This window comes from Drosophila yakuba, chromosome 3L (assembly GCF_016746365.2).
Source record: "Drosophila yakuba strain Tai18E2 chromosome 3L, Prin_Dyak_Tai18E2_2.1, whole genome shotgun sequence".
NCBI classification, from domain to species: Eukaryota; Metazoa; Arthropoda; class Insecta; order Diptera; family Drosophilidae; genus Drosophila; species Drosophila yakuba.
In genome coordinates, this window is record NC_052529.2 from 4,251,045 (window position 1) to 4,268,673 (window position 17,629).

Sequence of the window (17,629 nt, forward strand, 5' to 3'; positions counted from 1 at the left end):
AATGGCTGCTCCAGACATTACTCATACGACCCGCAATGAAACACAAAAATCTATTAAAATTATCACACGCCATGTTGACCTCAGCGGCGAGCAAACATTACTCAAAAGCCCAAAAAACGAAAATAGCACCGAGTGGGTCTGGCAAAAATCCATAGCCCCAAAAATAAGAAAGAAAATAAAGCGACCGCAGCCAATAAAATGAAAAATGCTGGCGCAAAAATATTGCAGCTAAAATAATTTGCCACGCTCGTAAATTTTCAGCTCATAAAACAGAAACGAGGCAACATTTGTTGTCGGAGTTTCGAAGTTTCAAAGTTTCACGGGGGAGTGAGTCAGTGTCGGGCATTTCTCGAATTTGAGTCAGATTTTCGTTGGTTTCTGCTATTTTTTATGTTCAGCCTTCGCCGATCGACAGTTGATTTGATATATGGGCCCTTGGCCGCATCATTTGCATGTGAAAAGCCTGGCTCGTTCGTGTATAAAAAATTTCACTAATTTGCCAAATGATTATTATGTTTGCCTAAGCCACCTAAAGTGTTGCCATAAATAAGCCGTCCGCCGTTCTCTAAAAATTAACCAAAACAAAATGCAATAAAATAGAAAAAAGAGGTGAAACATTTGTAAGTTACAGCACAGTTAAAACAACTTGAATCAACTTATTCTTATTTCCTAAAACACCGTTGTAAGGGAAGATAAAATTGATGTGCAAATCATCTCCAGAATTAGCAATTTGTAGGCCTCAAGTCCGCAAACAAAAACAAAACAAAAATAGTCTTAGCATGACAAAAGCCACACATTTAGCGCGTTTCTATTTGTTCCCGTTTGCACAGCTTGCTGTGAGATATTCAAATTCGACAAATTCCCCACTCAAAACGAATGACTTAGACAACGAACTTGCATTCCCCTAAAAGCGCATGAGCATTAAGATCCCGATCCGGGCAATAAAAATAAAAATCAAAATCGAAATAAAAATAAAAATCAAAATCAGACGACAAATCTACAAAACAACAAATTTCGGTGCCGAGCAAAACGAAATTGAAGCGGAGAATGCAATAAAAATAAAGCCAAAGAAAAGAAATGAACGTAAAGATAAGACTCGGATGATTCGGACAGGGGGCAGTGGGCATGAGATTGCTCAAGTGGCAGCAGAAAGTGTTGCAGGGCGATAAAAGTTTAATCAAAATTTATGGCAGGGAAGCGGCGCAGATAGAGGTGGATGCCGGAGAGAAGAAGGTTTGGAGCTCTGATTGCCCAATGGGCCATATACCACACGACTATCTGCTGTAGCTGCACAAAGAAAAAGTCTTGCAATTATTTCAATAAATTATAAGTCATTCTTGGCCATTTCCTTACTTTTTAATAAGTAACCTAAAATATGCAGAAAATACAGATTATTTTCTTTTATATATTATAATATTTTTTAACATTTTTGTTGCCCTATACATGGCCATAACATTCGTAAACCCATTAAGCTGTTTTGTATTTTTTTCGTAATATACTTTTCAATGCTAACACATTTTCTCGCTGTGTTTTTCCTCATTGGCAGTCCCCGGAACTGGACTATCGGCACGAGCTGATGGGTCGTCTGCATAAAATCGAGCCCGCCGATGTTGAGCTTGAGGTTCTGGCAGCGGCCGCTGCAGCCGCGAATAACAACAACAACAACAATACCAGCAGCAATAACAACCACAGCAGCAACAGCAGCAGCAACAACAGCAACGGCAGCCAAACACCCACCGGCAACAACAGCAACAGCAACAACAGCTTGGCAACCGGCGGCCATCAGCATCATCAGTTCCACCACCACCTGCACCACCATCACTCCCATCAGCACCACCACCAGCACCATCATCTGCACCAGCACCACTCGCACAGCCTCCAAAGTGGCGAAAGTGGTGCATCGGAGGCGTGGCCCCACCTCACCGCCCCCTCGTACGCCAGCGATGTTGCACATGCGCAGCAGCAGCAACTTCAGCCCGCCGGATCCCCGAATTCCAACTCAAACGGAGCCTACGGCTGTGCACCACTCTACGATGGAGCGCCCTACGAAGTGGCACTCGGCTATGGTGGTGCGGTGGTTGCGTCAACCGGTGGTGCGACTTCCAGCGACAAGGAGTATCTATATGGTGGGTACAATGATGGTATAATGGGGGGAATCGAAACGGGAGTGGGAACTTTGATGGGCACACAAAATTACACGCACAGTGAAATCTCGCAAGTCAATAGCAAAGTAGAGAAAAGCAAGCGATGCCAACGTGTTTGCGGCTTGTTGCCGAAATGTGAAATCTGAAACCGCCTAAAAAAAAACATAGACAAGCTGGAGACCCTGCTCAGAAAAGTGATTGGGGTCGCCACGAAGTGCCAATGAGCTGTAGTATTTGACAAAATATATAGAAGAACATTTTTAAGATTTACATAAAAGGGTTTAAGGTGTTGAGCAATAAAGCAGTTTTGATGTAAGCCAATAAACTTTATAAATAATACAGCCTAGTTCCTTGTTTAGTATATTATGCAATAGGTAACCTTTACTTGAAATTTGTTAAGCTTCTTATTGACAGCTTTTCTTCACATCAATCACTGAACCAAAGCCAATCAATAATCAACTCAAGCCTAGACGAAAAGTTTCAATTCTGATGGTGGGCCCCCCGCTAAAGAGACGCTCTAAAAATAGTCAAACAAATGAGCAGCTGTTTAGAAATTTCATGCATATGCGAGATTTCATTGTGTACATTAATAATTCCCCATGCCGCGATTTGCATAAAGTGTTAGCAGGCGATTATAAGGCGATTTTCTGTCCATTTCGATTGCACAGAAACCAAAAACAAAGAGGCTCTCTACGCCGATCCGCTGGACGATCCCTACCAGCGACCCGTGCTCTGGGACGATATTACAACCTCAATACAAAATATCGATCCGGAGAACGCGCTCATGCTGAGCAGCACTGGCAGCAGCAACAACAATGGCAGCAGCAACAGCGGCAACAGTGGCAACAGCAGCAGCAACACGGCCGAATCTGCAACATCGCAGCTGCCGCAGGTCAAGATGGAGGCGATCGATGAGAGCCTGCTCGAGACATTCTCGACCCCATTGCTCAGTCCCCTGGAGATAAAGACCGAGAAGCAGCAGCGACAACAGCAGCACCACCACCAACACCAGCACCAGCAGCAGCAACAACAGCAGCAACAGCAGCAACACCAGCAGCAACATCAGCAGCAATACCAGCAGCAACACTATCAGCAACATTATCAGCAGCAGCAGCACTTGTACCAGCATCATCCCAGCCTGGCGCTGCCTGGTAGTTTGCCACCCGCTGTCGAGGTGGTGGAGTTGCAACTGCAGCAACAGCAGCATCAGCAGCAGCAGCAGCAACATCTGCAGCACAACAACAGCAGTAGCAGCAGCAGCAGCCCCAAGCTGGCGACCCCCGGCGACAGCAGCGGCAACACCTCCTCCTATCAGCAACAGTACGCATCTCAATTGGTCTCCGGATCGGGCGGCGGCTATCTCAACGGTAGCAGCGGCAACTCCTACGGCTACAGCTGGCACAGCAGTCAGGTGAGTGACGGCGAGTTGCATTTGCAGCCTCTGTGATTGGTGGCATGCACGCCTCTAACTCAGCTTATGAAAATTACAATTACACAAATCTCAACTTGTGCAGCAGACACTTTAATCAGATTTAAATTACTTTAGCGCTTTAGTTATTAAAAACCTTCATTTTTGATTTTCTAATCCACAGTCTTTCCACACCAAATACCAAATACACCCGCCATCAGCCGCCGCTTCAGCCACCGCCTCCGCCACTGCCACGCCCACAGCTCAACTCGGTGCTCAACAGCAACAACATCAGCAGCAGCAGCAGCAGCAGCTGCAGCAGTTGTGTCCCCCCGCGGCGCCCAGCACTCCCTCGGCCTCCTCCTCGTCCATTTCCTCGTCCTCCGCCTCCTCCGCCAGTCGCCATATGTTCTTGCCACCTTTGACCCCGCCCAGTTCGGATCCCGGCAGTCCTGGCAGCTCGATGGTGGCCGCAGCAGCTGCCGCAGCCGCCCAACGCCGCACCACCCCACCGCCGCCCTATCAGCAAGGTCATGTGCTGGGCCACCTCAACCCGCCGCCCACGCTGCAACTTTTGGGTGGTGCAGCCACAGGCAGCAACAGCAGTTGCACCACCACTCTGACCACCTTAACACCCGCCAGTGCCATTCAGCAGCAGCAGCAGCAGCAGCAGCAACAATCACAGCAGCAACAGGTGCCACAGCAACAGCCACCGCCCACCCCCCGCTCCTCGGGGGGCGGGAGGCGTGGCCGGCACTCGCACCACCAACCGGGAACGGCGGCTCACATCGCCAGTTTGATGAGCGTGCGAACGGTGCGTTACAACCGCCGCAATAATCCCGAGCTGGAAAAGCGGCGCATACACCACTGTGATTTCGTTGGTAAGTAAAACAGAAACAACTAATAAATAGTAGTACTAGTAAATAGAAAAATAATAAACTATAAACAACTTGGCAATGGGATTTAAACTCATATAGGAAGAGTGAAATACCTTCATATTGGAAGACCTACATTATAAAGATCTCTAGAGATGCGCTTCCTCATGTCTCGTTACTAGTCGCAACATGCCTCTGCATCGTTTATCATTTGGCGCGCTTTGCGACACTTTTCGTAACAAACTCACCTGCCGCCCCTCCGCCTCCCCCCGTTTTCCGCCCACTCTGGAGCTAGCTAACTCCGCTCCACGTGCGATCCTCATTGCGCATGCGTGCTGCGTTTACCCAATCGGCATTTATTTATTCTCTATTTATCTATACATTTATTTATTATCTTTCGGTTTTCTGTTTTGCCGAGTGCTGTGTGAGTGCCAGGTTTCTGGTGTCGCTGTTGTGGCGCTTTTCAATTGCCTTCTTTGTAATTCTAATTAGCCAATTGCCATATTTATGTAAGAGCTGCGAGCCACCTTTCCTGGGCTTTTGCTACAGTTGCATGCTGTTTTCATTTTAGCCTGGTCAAATGCGTTTTCAATGTCAGCGGTGGGCGAGAGTTCGTTGAGTCAGCAATGATCAATGTAAAAGATACGACGCAGTGTGCCAAAGGAGTTAGGTTATAGAAAAATGTAAAAATGTATAGATAGAAAATCTAATTTTAGCTTTGAATCACTTTAAAACCTCTAATAGTTTCTCCAGTGCTTCGATTACCCGCAGGTAGCTAATCTCGTCGAGATCGGCAAAGATAACCATAGATGAGATCACGACATCACCCGCAGTCTGCCTAGAACAATCGCTTCAAATACTATCCATTAGCCATCGATCACTATTACGAGCCAAAAAGCTTTTAAGGCAACGCTGTCTGACTCAATCTAAAAATCCAAACTCCAAACTCCAAGCCAGACGCATTCCGTCCGTGTCCCAATGTCGCTTGTTCGCAACCGACTACGTGCGTTGCCACTAATAAATAATTGACAATTGTCTGACACGTTGGCCATGGCCATTTTGAGGCAACTCCGGCCGAAACGCTGTCCAAATGAAGTTATTATGCCATAAGCGCACGCATCAGACAGTGAGATATGTCTGGACTGGCGGAGTTCCTCCGATTCGGCACTGCTTTTCAGTATCTCTAACTGTCTAACTGTCGACGATCTCTGCAAGTTGCAGGTTGCATGTTGCTCGTGGTTCGTTGTTCGTTGCTGCAGCCAAGTTGCTGCTGTAACTTGCTGGTGGTTGTCAGCAACATTCTTCACTGGCAGCGAGGCATTGTGTTTCGAGGCACGTTGCTTGGGCAGCTTTCAATTAGACCCGAACGTGCGGGGATGCCCGGGAAATCCTTTTTTGGGAAAAGGGGCACTAATAACGCCGCCGGTAAATGCCTCATAAATGTCACTCGCTACCAGCTTGTTGCAGCTTGTTGCAGGTACCTGCAAGCGAATCTCGTGCAACTTTCACCCGCTAATTAAAAGTGCACGCCCACTAACCCAGTTTATGGGAATGGCTTCTCTATCGGAATTTGATACTCGCGACTCCTTCGCAGTGCTGCACATCTGATATGGTTTTTGGTGAACGCAATAGGCAGCCAAGTGCACTAAAAACACGTTATAGTCTTCGGATGCAGTAAGCTATAAATAATTATTGGCAATAAATTCTATTTACAAAGATGTAATTTTAACGAAAATGTCAATTACAATATTTCAAAACCACAACACCTTACTGTTTTAGGCGCCAATCGTGTTGTTTACACGATTTAAAAAATTGAAATGTTAAAAAATTGATAGCCATTTTGGAGTCCTGTTTCAAACTCTGAAAATACAGAGTAGAAAAATATTTTTGTTTTACTAAAATTTAGATTTCAAAAAGTTTACAAAACTGATTAGTTTTTCTTCCCTTTACTTTATTACAGGTTGTTCCAAGGTGTACACAAAGAGCTCTCATCTGAAGGCCCATCAAAGGATACACACGGGTGAGTTTCCCTCAACTAGATAGTCCACTTGAAACTACCACCCAACCAACCACCCACTTGATGACCTCGCATTTGACCCCCTGCCTCAGATTGGTCCACTGCGATCCTTCAGCTCGCATGTGGGCTGTGCACCGCCGAGCAAAAGGCTGACCCAACTGCACCACTGAACCACCGATGAGCCACCGGCGAACAGCTGCACCGCTTGCTTTTCGGGACGTTGGGCAACAGTCGCCTTTTGATTAATTCGCGCGCTCATATTTGTAGTTGCCAGCACATAATTTGCCAAGGCCCACAGAGCTTCGAGCGCCTTTTTTTTTGAGTGCTATACACTGGGAATATTTTTTACATTTATTAGAAAAATGGAGATAAGGAAGATTTATAAGAAAAATGAAGATAAGGAAGATTTATTAGAAAAATGGAGATAAGGAAGATTTATTAGAAAAATGGAGTTAAGGAAGATTTGTTTAAATATTTTGTGGAATTAAGTTTAAATTGGAAACTATAAAAAGAAACACTACAAGGCATTTAAACTTTTAAATATTTGACGCCTTTCAAAGAACCATTTCTAAGCGAAATTATTCCCTGTGCGCAGTTCATTTTCAATTTTTGCACCACGGAGGCAACCGCAGCGAAATCGTGATTCGTACGGTTTGTTTTTGCGGCTTTGGCTTCGCTTTTTTTTTTTCCGTTTTTTCTGCCTTTGTGGTCAGTTGCAGTTGCAAGTTGGCAGTTGCAACATCAGCAATCGCCAATCGCCAACGCCATCAGCTGGGCGCACGTTTGGCCTGCATTTCCTCCTTGCTCGGATTACACTTGACGATCCGTTGCCGTCGCCGATTCCGATGCCGTTGCCATTGCCATTGCAGTTGCCCACCGATCAGCGAGATCACCTGTCTTCGTTTTATGGGCCACACGTTTAATGCCTCCACAAAAGCGGAGGGAAAAATAATACTTAAATAAGGAGGGGAACAAAAAATGGCAGAATCCCATCTCTCCGTCGTTTTATTAATCGCACATGACCAGCTGATTTATGCGCAACTTAAAGCGCTGGCTTAAAAACATTTTTATTATTATGATTTTGTGCGCAGCGCTGATTTTCACTTGGCTGATAAAGTTAACGCCCCATCAACGAGAGGTCGGCAGCTTTGGGTTAACCCCGAACTCAAGTGGGTTCCCTTGAAAATGCTAATAGTTCTCGTTCCGATTTGGTTCAGATCGTAACACCCAGCAGCTTCGGGCCAACACGAATTCCGGGCCGGGCTTATTGGATTTGAGCCGACTTTCGCAACTCCTCGAGTGGCAGGCCGAGATGCAGAAACAGAAACAGAAACGCTTTGCTACCGTCTGATGGCTGTCGGTTTGTTTGGCTTTCGAGTTAGTTGGCTGTGTTCCGGCAAAAAGCCCAGCCCATTCCATTCATAGATTTTCGTTTATTTTCCCCTCGCGGCGCAGCACACACACATTTTTCATGCCATTTTTGAGGCGCCACCAGGCTGTTGTCTCTGCTGATTAGCAACGCCGGGCTGAGAATTCGAGAGTTTTCGTTGTTAAAGGGGGGAAAGAATGGTGACGAGATCGAGAGATTTCCACCGCAAATATTTACCAGTCATTGAGTTTTGCGCGGCAGTTCGTTTCCTAAGTCTTTCGTTTGCGCGAAGTGAAGAGGTCCATTAGCAGGAGGAAAACTATTGGTCAACTCCGTCAAAGCACACAATTCTGTTAGCGATCGGAATGAGCAACTTCTCTCTTTCTTTGTTAAAAAGATAAAATTCATTTTCTTAATTAATATCGGTGCTGTTACATTTGAATCGGTTTTCCTTTGTTCCTAGCCCAAACTCTTCATTGCTGCCATCTCCACTTTTCTCTCATCTTCATATGTAAACCTCATGGGTCGTAAATTTGTCATTTTTATTTGGGCTTTTTGTTTTTATCGGGCTGCGTCGATTAGAAAATCACTCGGTAACTAATCTTTATGCAGGAGGCGAACGCATAAATTTGCCATATCTCACAACCAGTCTCTCTCTCTAGTCTGCGGTCCAGTATCCGCAGCCTGGCCCTAGGATTCGGACTCGGAGATACAGATTCGTGGCGGGATTCGGGCTGAAACTGGCTTGTTTTGTACTGATTTGTTTGCTAATACGTTCGCGCTGCCATAAATTAGTTTGATTTTATGCCCAGAGACTGGAGGAGGTCTTTTATGGTCCAGAGCCCGGGGCTATGGTCCGTACTTCGGAGTTCCAATCCCCGATGGAGCCTGAATTTATTTATATTGCCGCGTTGGCCTTATCGCGGCTGTAAGTAAAATTATGAAGTAATTCCGCTGCGCTTATCGCATTGCGTTCATCGCACATTACAAAACAACATTTACATAACTTTTGTTTGTTCGCTAGTCGGTTTGTTTGTTTGCTTTGCGGCTGAATGGCTGCCGTGATCATTGCCAAATTTAATTCCCACGGCCGGGTAGGTCTTTAATGTCACATTCTGGGCCAGCTGACTCACCCGTACCCGTCTGGCCATTTTTCGAATCAAAAAACTCACCACGTGTCCATCTAAGCTCGCGTTACCCGCGATTATGTTCGCATCGCATTGGGGCACTTAAGTTCATTAAAAGAGATCTAAATAAACCAATAAGTCACGCCACGAGTCGAGGGGCATTGGGTTTCTATCCGAAAATCCCCAGCAAAGTGTCAGCTGAGTGCCACTCGAGATCTCTTGGTCTCGAGAGCCCCCCAAAAACCCCGAGGAAACCAAACAAAATTTCTGCGTTTGTTCGATGTACAAAATAATAATAAACAACATTCACAAGTCTACTCACTGAGATCTCGATGTTGAGATGGGTAAAGGTGGCTAGAAAAGTGCATGAATAGGGGAAAGTTCGGAGAGAACAATCTTCTTCCCATTAAGTTGTATAAAAACTTCAAAAGCAGGAATGATAAACAGCCACCCATCACATAAATAGTTCAACTTTACTACCCAACTAAAATCTTCGAGCATATTTTAAAATTCTTTGACTTTAAGACCACTTCAAATCGCTGTTTTTCAGCACCAAAATCCCAATTTTGCACACCCCAAGCAATCCAATTGGATTATGTCCATGGAAAACCATTCGATACGCTCCACAACATACAAATCCATAGCCTGGCAGCCAAAAATGTCAAGTTCGCGCTGATATCTCCGGCCGCAATAATTATTTCATTCAATTTCAGTTTATGTTTGAACACGAATGTTTGTGTTTATGTCGCATTTGAATGTTTTTGGGGGGTTTTCGGAGGGTCTGAATTAGTCATACAGCGCTGCCAATAACAAAGAGTTTTGCTCACCGGTTTTGCTCGGCAACATAAATGGTAATATATTTTACCGAGCACAAAACACACAACATGCAAACTTGTGTAGCGAACTACTGCAGCTGCCGTTCTGTTGTTTGTCATTTTGCAATGGCCAAAACAATAAAGTATCAATTATATTTCAATTACTTCGTAGGTCGTTTTCAATAGGGACATGACGGTGAAGGGAATTAGAGTGGTTCTGAGCGCAGTAAATTCCCGAAATCCTAGAATATTAAATACCTCTTAAAAACCAGTTAATGACCCTACTAATTCGAGATCCTCTATTTGCGTTTTCCAGGTGAGAAGCCGTACACCTGCCAGTGGCCGGAATGCGAGTGGAGATTCGCCAGGTCCGACGAGCTAACCAGGCACTACCGGAAGCACACGGGAGCCAAACCCTTCAAGTGCATCGTGTGCGAGAGGAGCTTTGCGAGGAGCGATCACCTGGCGCTGCACATGAAGCGCCACTTGCCCAAGAACAAATGAGGAAGGCGCAGGGTCGGGGGCCCAGCTGCAGAATTGCAAATTGAACTATACCACAATCCAAAGGACTTTAGCGTAGATAAAATGAATTCGTTTAGTTGAAAGGTTAACTACTAGATGGTACGCACTCTACTCTAGGAACAGCTAACCAATTGGGAGTGGGGAGTACACCGTTTACTGCCCACTCGATTAACTCAAACGCAAAGTAGGCTAAGTAAATGAAATTACCACCTGCTTGACGAACATCATCCTACTGTACCAACTAACCTGCACTATAAGGCAAATATACCCTCGGCACCACAATCACAAATGAAACTAGGCTAAATTAGGATTACGTTATTGTGTATAAACATGAACTTCTTTGCATATAGAACAGTAGATCTACAATAGATGTTTAATCAGAGTTCGCAACATAGGTGGGTTAAGTAGACGTAGTCCCATGTATTCTATTTGTATATCACTATCGTATGTATCTTAGTGTCGTAAACCGTTTAAAAACCACCAAAAAGTGCTGGCACAAAAACATCCAATAAATTTATTTGAAAAACCAATTGCATTCGATTGCTTCCTCCACTATTTGGCATACCTTTTGGTCCACTCGCGGGCATGCTGGTCGTGGAGCACGCGGTTTCGCCTGAATACATCTGCGATTCCCACCTCCATAGGATCGTCTGGGTTCGGGTCCGCCAGCAAGGACATGATGGAGATGAGCACCTTGGAAACCGACAGAGCTGGCGACCACTTGGAGCTGAGAATATCCAGACAAAGGCGCCCGGAGAAAGCGATGTTGCAATGGTATGTCTTGGTTAGGAACGCCACATAGGGCGGTTGGAATGGATAGTTTCGTGGGAAGACTATCTCCACTCTGAAAAGGCCACCTTCATAAACCGTTTCCGAGGGACCGGGGATCGTGGCCACCCAGTGGAACAGATTCTCGCCCACCATCTCCACCTTGCAGCCTTCCGTTTGATCGGTTGCGAACTCGGAGATCTCGCGACGCAGCCTTGTGATGGTGAGCGGATCACCCTGGGTGGGTATTCCGGATTCGAAGCGAAACAGGCTTTGCACCAGAGAATGATGTTGCAACCGCTCGAAGTCAGCACTGGCTGCGATTGGCACATAAGCAGCCGAAGTGGGTAAAGGCATGTTTGGGCGGACGAGTGGAACAGGAGGCACCACAGTGGCCGCCACACCTGGATTCAAAGGACCAGCTGCTACAGTTGAGTGCGTTCTGCGGTCACGGCGTTGACGACCCGTAGCTCCCCTGGATCCCCTAGTCGCTCCTCGAGATCTGCCAGACTGGGAGGAGCTTGCTTCCTGGGCAGTAGATCCTACGGTGGGCTCAGCAACTGGACGCGTCGCTCTAGCTTGCTGCACACGTGTCGCGATTCTCTCACTTACTCGTGCTGCTGGCACAATCTTCGATTTAGAGCAAAGTTTGAAATCAAATACTTTGCTAATATGTATGCCACACAACTCACCGCTGTAGAGTGACCTGCTGCCAGGTGAGTGGTTCGCCTGCCCCTGCCCCTAGTGGGCACCCGACCACCTCGAGGTCCTTCCAACTGGGCACTGGAATCGCTGACACGACGAAGTCGCACCACCAGCCGCATATTGGATGCGTTTCCTGCGGCTGCAGTCGCTTCTCCACGGGCCGCAATCCTTTCACTACGTCGTGCTGGCATTATCTGTAGTTGAACACGACGGGATAAATCTAAATAAATACAGAAGTATACTTCATTGGCAACCGATTTGAAAAGAGCCTGCTGCCAAGCAACTGCATCTCACGGGAAAGACAGGAAAACTGCTTTTCGCTTTTGGCCGGAAACTAAAAAGCATGGCCCACTCGATACTCTCAGCAGTGTTGCTCTAGTTCCTATCGATAGAAAGTGTTAGTGAACACTTAGTATTATATTAGGCTCAAACTAAAATGGAGCAGCACTTATAATTTCACATTATATAGTTAGAGTTTGAACATTTGCTGTTTCCAAGACCAAAAAGCTTAATCTATTTGTGATTCACGGCCGTGATTTGCTTGCCACTAAATTATGGCTATCGCCTGGACATTAAACAATTATTAACATTTCCCCAATACGTGCCTGGCAAAGCAAACACAAATCACTTTTCACTGTTTTCCCCATTCGATTCGAGATCTATTCGAAACGCTCCACACGTCACAAAGAGCGTCATAAGTTTTTCTATCGACTAAAAAGACAATAATTTCATTTAGATGAGAATGTAAGCGCGATAAGTGTGACCCCATGCCAAACGAAATGTCTTGGAAACTCAATTGGGTTTTGTTGTACTTGGGCTCGCGATCATTATCAAAATATTTTGTACACGAAACAAACATGTCAAGCAAATGTCTTGAGACCCACCCCCCTCCACCCCACTTCCCCATACCGCGAAAGCGACCCGAAAAAATTGTTAAAAATAACCATAATAATTTCAATTGTCTGCCTGCATTTCGATTCGAACGCGTCATGTTGTTTTGATTGGGACGATGATAAAAGTAATTTCGCTTTTGCCCCTCCGATAGGGTATTCATTTATAGAGTAGAGTTCAGAAACCCAGCCAAATACACATATTTTACCAGAGAACCCGTTTGACTTATCAGAAATTTATGAAACTCTTAGAGCAATTAATTATGGGATTATATGATTCGTGGGCTGGCTAAGACGCAGGTCGAAGTTTCATTAACTAGATGCATAAGGTGAAAATAAATAAATAATACAATAAATACAATGCTAAATATGTGTTTTATCATGCTGTTTTTCCAATGTGTAATGCTGAGGTTATGAGTACTCGATTATGACGTTTCCGTGGGCGTTGAGACATTGGCATGCCCCATTCATTCATCCCAGCATCTCGGCATCCACGGACACATCCCCAACTACATAAATCCACATCCATATCCACATCCATCCAGTGCCATTCCATTCCATTCCAGCACCACTACCACTCTTCAATTGCGGTGCGTTGCCTGCTGATTAATCATTGGCCGACTGACAGCTCAACTTTGCGGCCACAACGCTTATTAAATTGGCTTAAGATCGGCGGATAAACTTAAAGTACGTGTAGGAATGGGAGACCCCACAACTGGATATTATGCATATAGTACGTCGCACAATGGTATTGTGTACAGCACCCACTTGGCCACATGGGATACGATATACGTACGTACAATATTGTTTGATGGCAACAAAGCCTCGTGAAATTGATTCGAATTCAGTCAGATCGCAGATGTGATAAATCGTATGATTTCAATTAATTGTGTGTGCGAAAAAGCGAGGGGAAGTGCACTCATTATGCCAGCTTGGTTAATTTATCAGTGGAGTTTATAATGATATACACGAAATATGTTTTAATTTGCAGCTAATTAAGCCCGCTCTCTGAACATTGATTGACTTCAAGCCAAGCGACAGGGATTTGTGAATAGTGAATAGTGAACAGTGAATAACAAATGAATGTATACGAATGAGATGTTCAGCCATTCGAAAGGTGATTCAATAATTAGGAACTTCTCTTCCTTGTGGGTGGATTCCTAGATCTTTAATACCCAATGTCAATGCCTTGCCTCTATTAAATTTTTGATAATAATTCAAATTCAGTTTTCTAAGAATAATTGATTTATAATAGTTAAACTGTGTTTTATCAGTAAAAGAGCATGCAAATGATATTAAAACGTTACTACCGCACACTCTGTTTTGAAAACCTACAAGATGTCCTGTTGTTTATGGCTGTTAGCATTTCCTGCTTCCTCTACCGCTAACATCAATTTGGCAACACCTTTTACTTTCGTTTGGGCCACGAGTCCAGCTGCCGCAACACCCACAGCGACTCAAAACCCACATTCGGATACGTGCAGATATATATACATATGCTGTAACTCCTGAGCAGGCTCATCCATTTTAAGCCAGGCCATAACATAAAAGCGCCCATTAGCCAAATGGGGGAGGACCCCCCCCGGGGAGCTGGTCTTTTTTCATGGGCGTAGGGGCGCAAAAGGAGGCAGCAGACGCCATCACTCGTGCCCCGTCTGGTAATCGTGACAGACAATTGGCAAAAAGGCGGACAGGGGGATATGGCCATCCAGCTCCATGCACTGCAAGAAATTTCTATCTAAACATGCATCGTGTGCTAAATGTTTAAAATGTGTAAGTAAATAAAATAGAACCTACAATATAGTTGGGAAATACCTTTTGTACCATGTTTATAACTAGCAAAAGTATAGTCTGTAATTTGTAGACTTATCTCCTTCAAACCGGATACAAAGTGGCTATGTTTTTCTCTGCGTGCAACTCCTTCAACCACCGAAATCGAAAACCAAAAACCGAAAAAACGGAAAACCGCGAAACAGGAACCGTGGCCAGGCTAACTAGTCTGAGATGTTGGCCTGGTCTACGAGTACGATCCACTCCATGGCAAAATGGTATAATGGTAAATTGGTAAAATGGCAATACTTTTGGCCAGACGTGCGCCTGCTTTGCATACAACAATATGCGACAAGACAAGACAGCCAAACACACAAGACAAGCTGGCTAAAAACGGCGACAACTATAATTAAGCTTAATTGCTGTTTAGTGCGAGTATGGGCAACTTTTCACAGTTGTTGTTTCTTCCCGCTGCAGAAAAAAATAAATAAACAAAGATGGAGACAGACGCCCACGCACCACTTCACGTATAATTAAATTAAATTTATAATGCGACTTTCAACACGATAAATAAGCCTAACCAGGTGTTTTTCGGGGCGCACGGGGGGTGTGGCTCCAGATATCTGGGTAATTGAAAACTTAAAGCGCACTTATCGCTCACTCTCATTGTTTTTTCGTGTGTCGGGGAAATTAATTAGCAATTAAAAATGCAGCGCACAGCGATCGGTGGTTAAATGCTACACAATGCTGCCCACAAACAGCAAATGCTACCCGGTTCTCTCTCTAATCTGCTGCGAAATAATTCATATTTATAAATAGACAAACATTATTCAATGTGTCCGAGCGAGTGCCCGTGGACCGAGAACCGTAAATTAAATCAAAATCAAAATGAAAACGATATGGTCTTATGCCCAGAATTTATAACGAAAACAAGAGCCAGAACAGTGAAATCGAAAATACGAAAAGGGGGATATTCAGATGGCAAGAAACCGAAAGATAAAATGCCCTAGCTAAGGAAAACACATAATTCTTAAACTAGCCTATGAAAATGAATTTAAAATATAGGAAAAACGGTATGAACCACAAATGTGGCAACCTATGATTATGTTCAATAAAAAGTCCTAATCGATGAGCTCGTAAATCTTGGACCTTAACAACCCACCCCTAACAGCCTAGCCAAGACACCCTTTGGAAAGGGTATCCGAAGCCATTTGGCCAGTGTCCGCCCACAAAAAAGCGTTGTTAGCGGTTGGCAGCTCTGAAGCTGGGAAGTTGGAACTTGGAGGTTGGGAACTTGGCCGCCGTCCTGGGCTTTTCAGCCCGGCTTGTGACTCAATGCAGCTGCAGTTGATCGACCGATCGATTCGAACTGCAAACAGAAAAGAGAAACTAAAAAAACATAAAAAACTGAAAACGGTTGCATTTGGCAATGAACTTTTCGCAGCGAAAAAAAAAGACAAAAGTCTAGACTTTGCTGCAAATGCGCTGGCAAGCTGACTTTGAACTCGGTCAAGTCGAGACACATTTGCGAAACTGTTTGCATATTTAATTGAACACCTACAACAACAATAAATGAGCTGCAGCTGCGCGGAATCGCTTTTTCGCAATAATAAGCATAAGCATAAGCATAATAATAATAAGGCGCAAACAGGCTCAATGGCCAAAGAGTGGCCAACGGGCGAATAAGCCAAGTCGTGCCCGGCCAAAACTAATGACCATACTTACCATATTTAGCGCCCAATGCTGGCAATCCTATCCTATTCCTTCGGTGGCAGCCTTGGTGGCAGCTCAAGTGTGGCAGAGTGAGAGACGGGCAACCCTATAGCCATTATCGCCCATTTGGATCGATCGAGGTTTTTATGCTTCGGTCAGAAGTGATATGGTTGTTCTTCTGACATTTGAGACTGTAATTATGAATATGTATATTTCAATGACTTCATGCTTTGAAATGTAAAGGGAACATAGGTGAAATCGCAAGGTCTTAATAGGTATCAACTTACCATCCAGTATAGACTGAATTTTAGATTTCAACTGCAAAATTAAAGTTACTACGATTCGTTGTCATCTCGATTCAGTGTTGTACACTGACAGATTGTGACAGAAACCCCCATAAGTCAAAGGAAATTCCAGAAGGCAGGAAAAGCTCTTGAATTTTTCAGGAAGCAAATACGTGTATTCTGGTTTTTCCACCATGGGCTCCATAAATAGACGCAATGAACCAATTAGCCGTGACGAAGTGCAGCGGCTTCTGAGAAACCCATCAAATAATCCCGACCGAATGCTGTTATTTCTGGACACAAGATTTGCCAGTGAAGATGTGAGGAACTCCAACCGTGTGATGCCCGACATTCACATATTTTCCGGACCTGTAGTGCAAAATTTGAGACCCTTTGTGCCGGTGAATCTGTCCAATGAGAACTCTTGGGTCTACTCCGTACTCTTGCAAGAACCAATAGTTCGTCCTGCGCCTCCAGGGCGAATTCGCTACACTGCTGTGTCTCGATGGAGTCCACCAACGCGTATGGGAAGAAACGTCATTTTTCCGGAGGACATCAGAGGACTGATACTGATGGCCATGATAGTGAACCCCGAAATCGACACTCTAATGAACATCGATCCCATCAAGGCCATGTCCCTGATGCTGAACATTGCTCTCTACTTTCTCACCTGAGTCGGGATAGTAACTAAAAACTATGTAAATTTACTATTATAAATTGTAAATTTAAAATCTTATTTTACTAGTTATTTGACATTGGGATGGACGTTAAAACCCATTAATAAATTGTTATTCTTTGGGAGCGAAATAAGCGAAGTCAGCTAGAAACTGATTGATGAATGTAAGAGATCTCTTTGAATTTGTTTTCCCAATTTTAAATACAACTGTAAAACAATCTTTCTTTTGCAAATTTAAACAATTTTATTACTCTTCTTGAACGATTGGCACCATGAACAATCGCATCCTACAGACGGCGACTTGGACATCAGTCTTCATATGTCAGGCGGATTGTCGTTTATGAGCTCGATACAGATACTCGATACTTGTGCCGCAGGCGGAGGAGCCGTTCGATGCCCGCGGATACTCGTGATTAATTGTGGGGCACGCGACGATGCGATGCCAATCGGCTGCCCCAAGTGACAAAAATCAATGCAACTGCAAATGTGTGAGACGAGCAAGTGTGGCACAGGAGCGAAAAGGGACGCGACTGACAGCAGCCATAA

General features: G+C 44.7%; 3 protein-coding genes across 4 annotated transcripts in view; 2 read left to right on the forward strand and 1 right to left on the reverse strand.

Moving 5' to 3' along the window:
- LOC6532837 (dendritic arbor reduction protein 1) overlaps positions 1-10,807 on the forward strand; it is a 27,953-nt gene extending 17,146 nt beyond the window's left edge. Inside the window, exons 2-6 of the mRNA XM_002093538.3 lie at positions 1,547-2,126; positions 2,813-3,555; positions 3,737-4,433; positions 6,388-6,447; positions 10,072-10,807. Coding sequence (XP_002093574.1) covers positions 1,547-2,126; positions 2,813-3,555; positions 3,737-4,433; positions 6,388-6,447; positions 10,072-10,259 — 2,268 coding nt within the window. The 3' untranslated portion in view covers positions 10,260-10,807. The remainder of the gene's footprint in view (positions 1-1,546; positions 2,127-2,812; positions 3,556-3,736; positions 4,434-6,387; positions 6,448-10,071) is intronic.
- On the reverse strand, positions 10,766-12,089 carry LOC6532838 (NEDD8-conjugating enzyme Ubc12). 2 transcript variants are annotated; one of them, XM_015194152.2, is made up of 3 exons: positions 12,005-12,089; positions 11,738-11,944; positions 10,766-11,675 (listed from the first exon to the last, which is right to left on the reverse strand). In XM_015194152.2, the coding sequence occupies exons 2-3, from the start codon at positions 11,939-11,941 to the stop codon at positions 10,830-10,832; spliced, it is 1,050 nt and encodes a 349-aa protein (XP_015049638.1). In that variant the 5' UTR covers positions 11,942-11,944; positions 12,005-12,089; the 3' UTR covers positions 10,766-10,829. The 2 variants fall into 2 exon arrangements, with proteins under 2 accessions (XP_015049638.1, XP_002093575.1); XM_002093539.4 differs by having other exon boundaries at positions 11,738-12,076.
- Positions 12,090-16,471: 4,382 nt separating this feature from the next.
- Positions 16,472-17,322, forward strand: LOC6532839. Its single transcript, XM_002093540.4, has one exon. It carries the CDS (start codon positions 16,602-16,604, stop codon positions 17,079-17,081), a length of 480 nt encoding a protein of 159 aa, XP_002093576.1. The 5' UTR covers positions 16,472-16,601; the 3' UTR covers positions 17,082-17,322.
- The last annotated feature ends 307 nt before the right edge of the window (positions 17,323-17,629 follow it).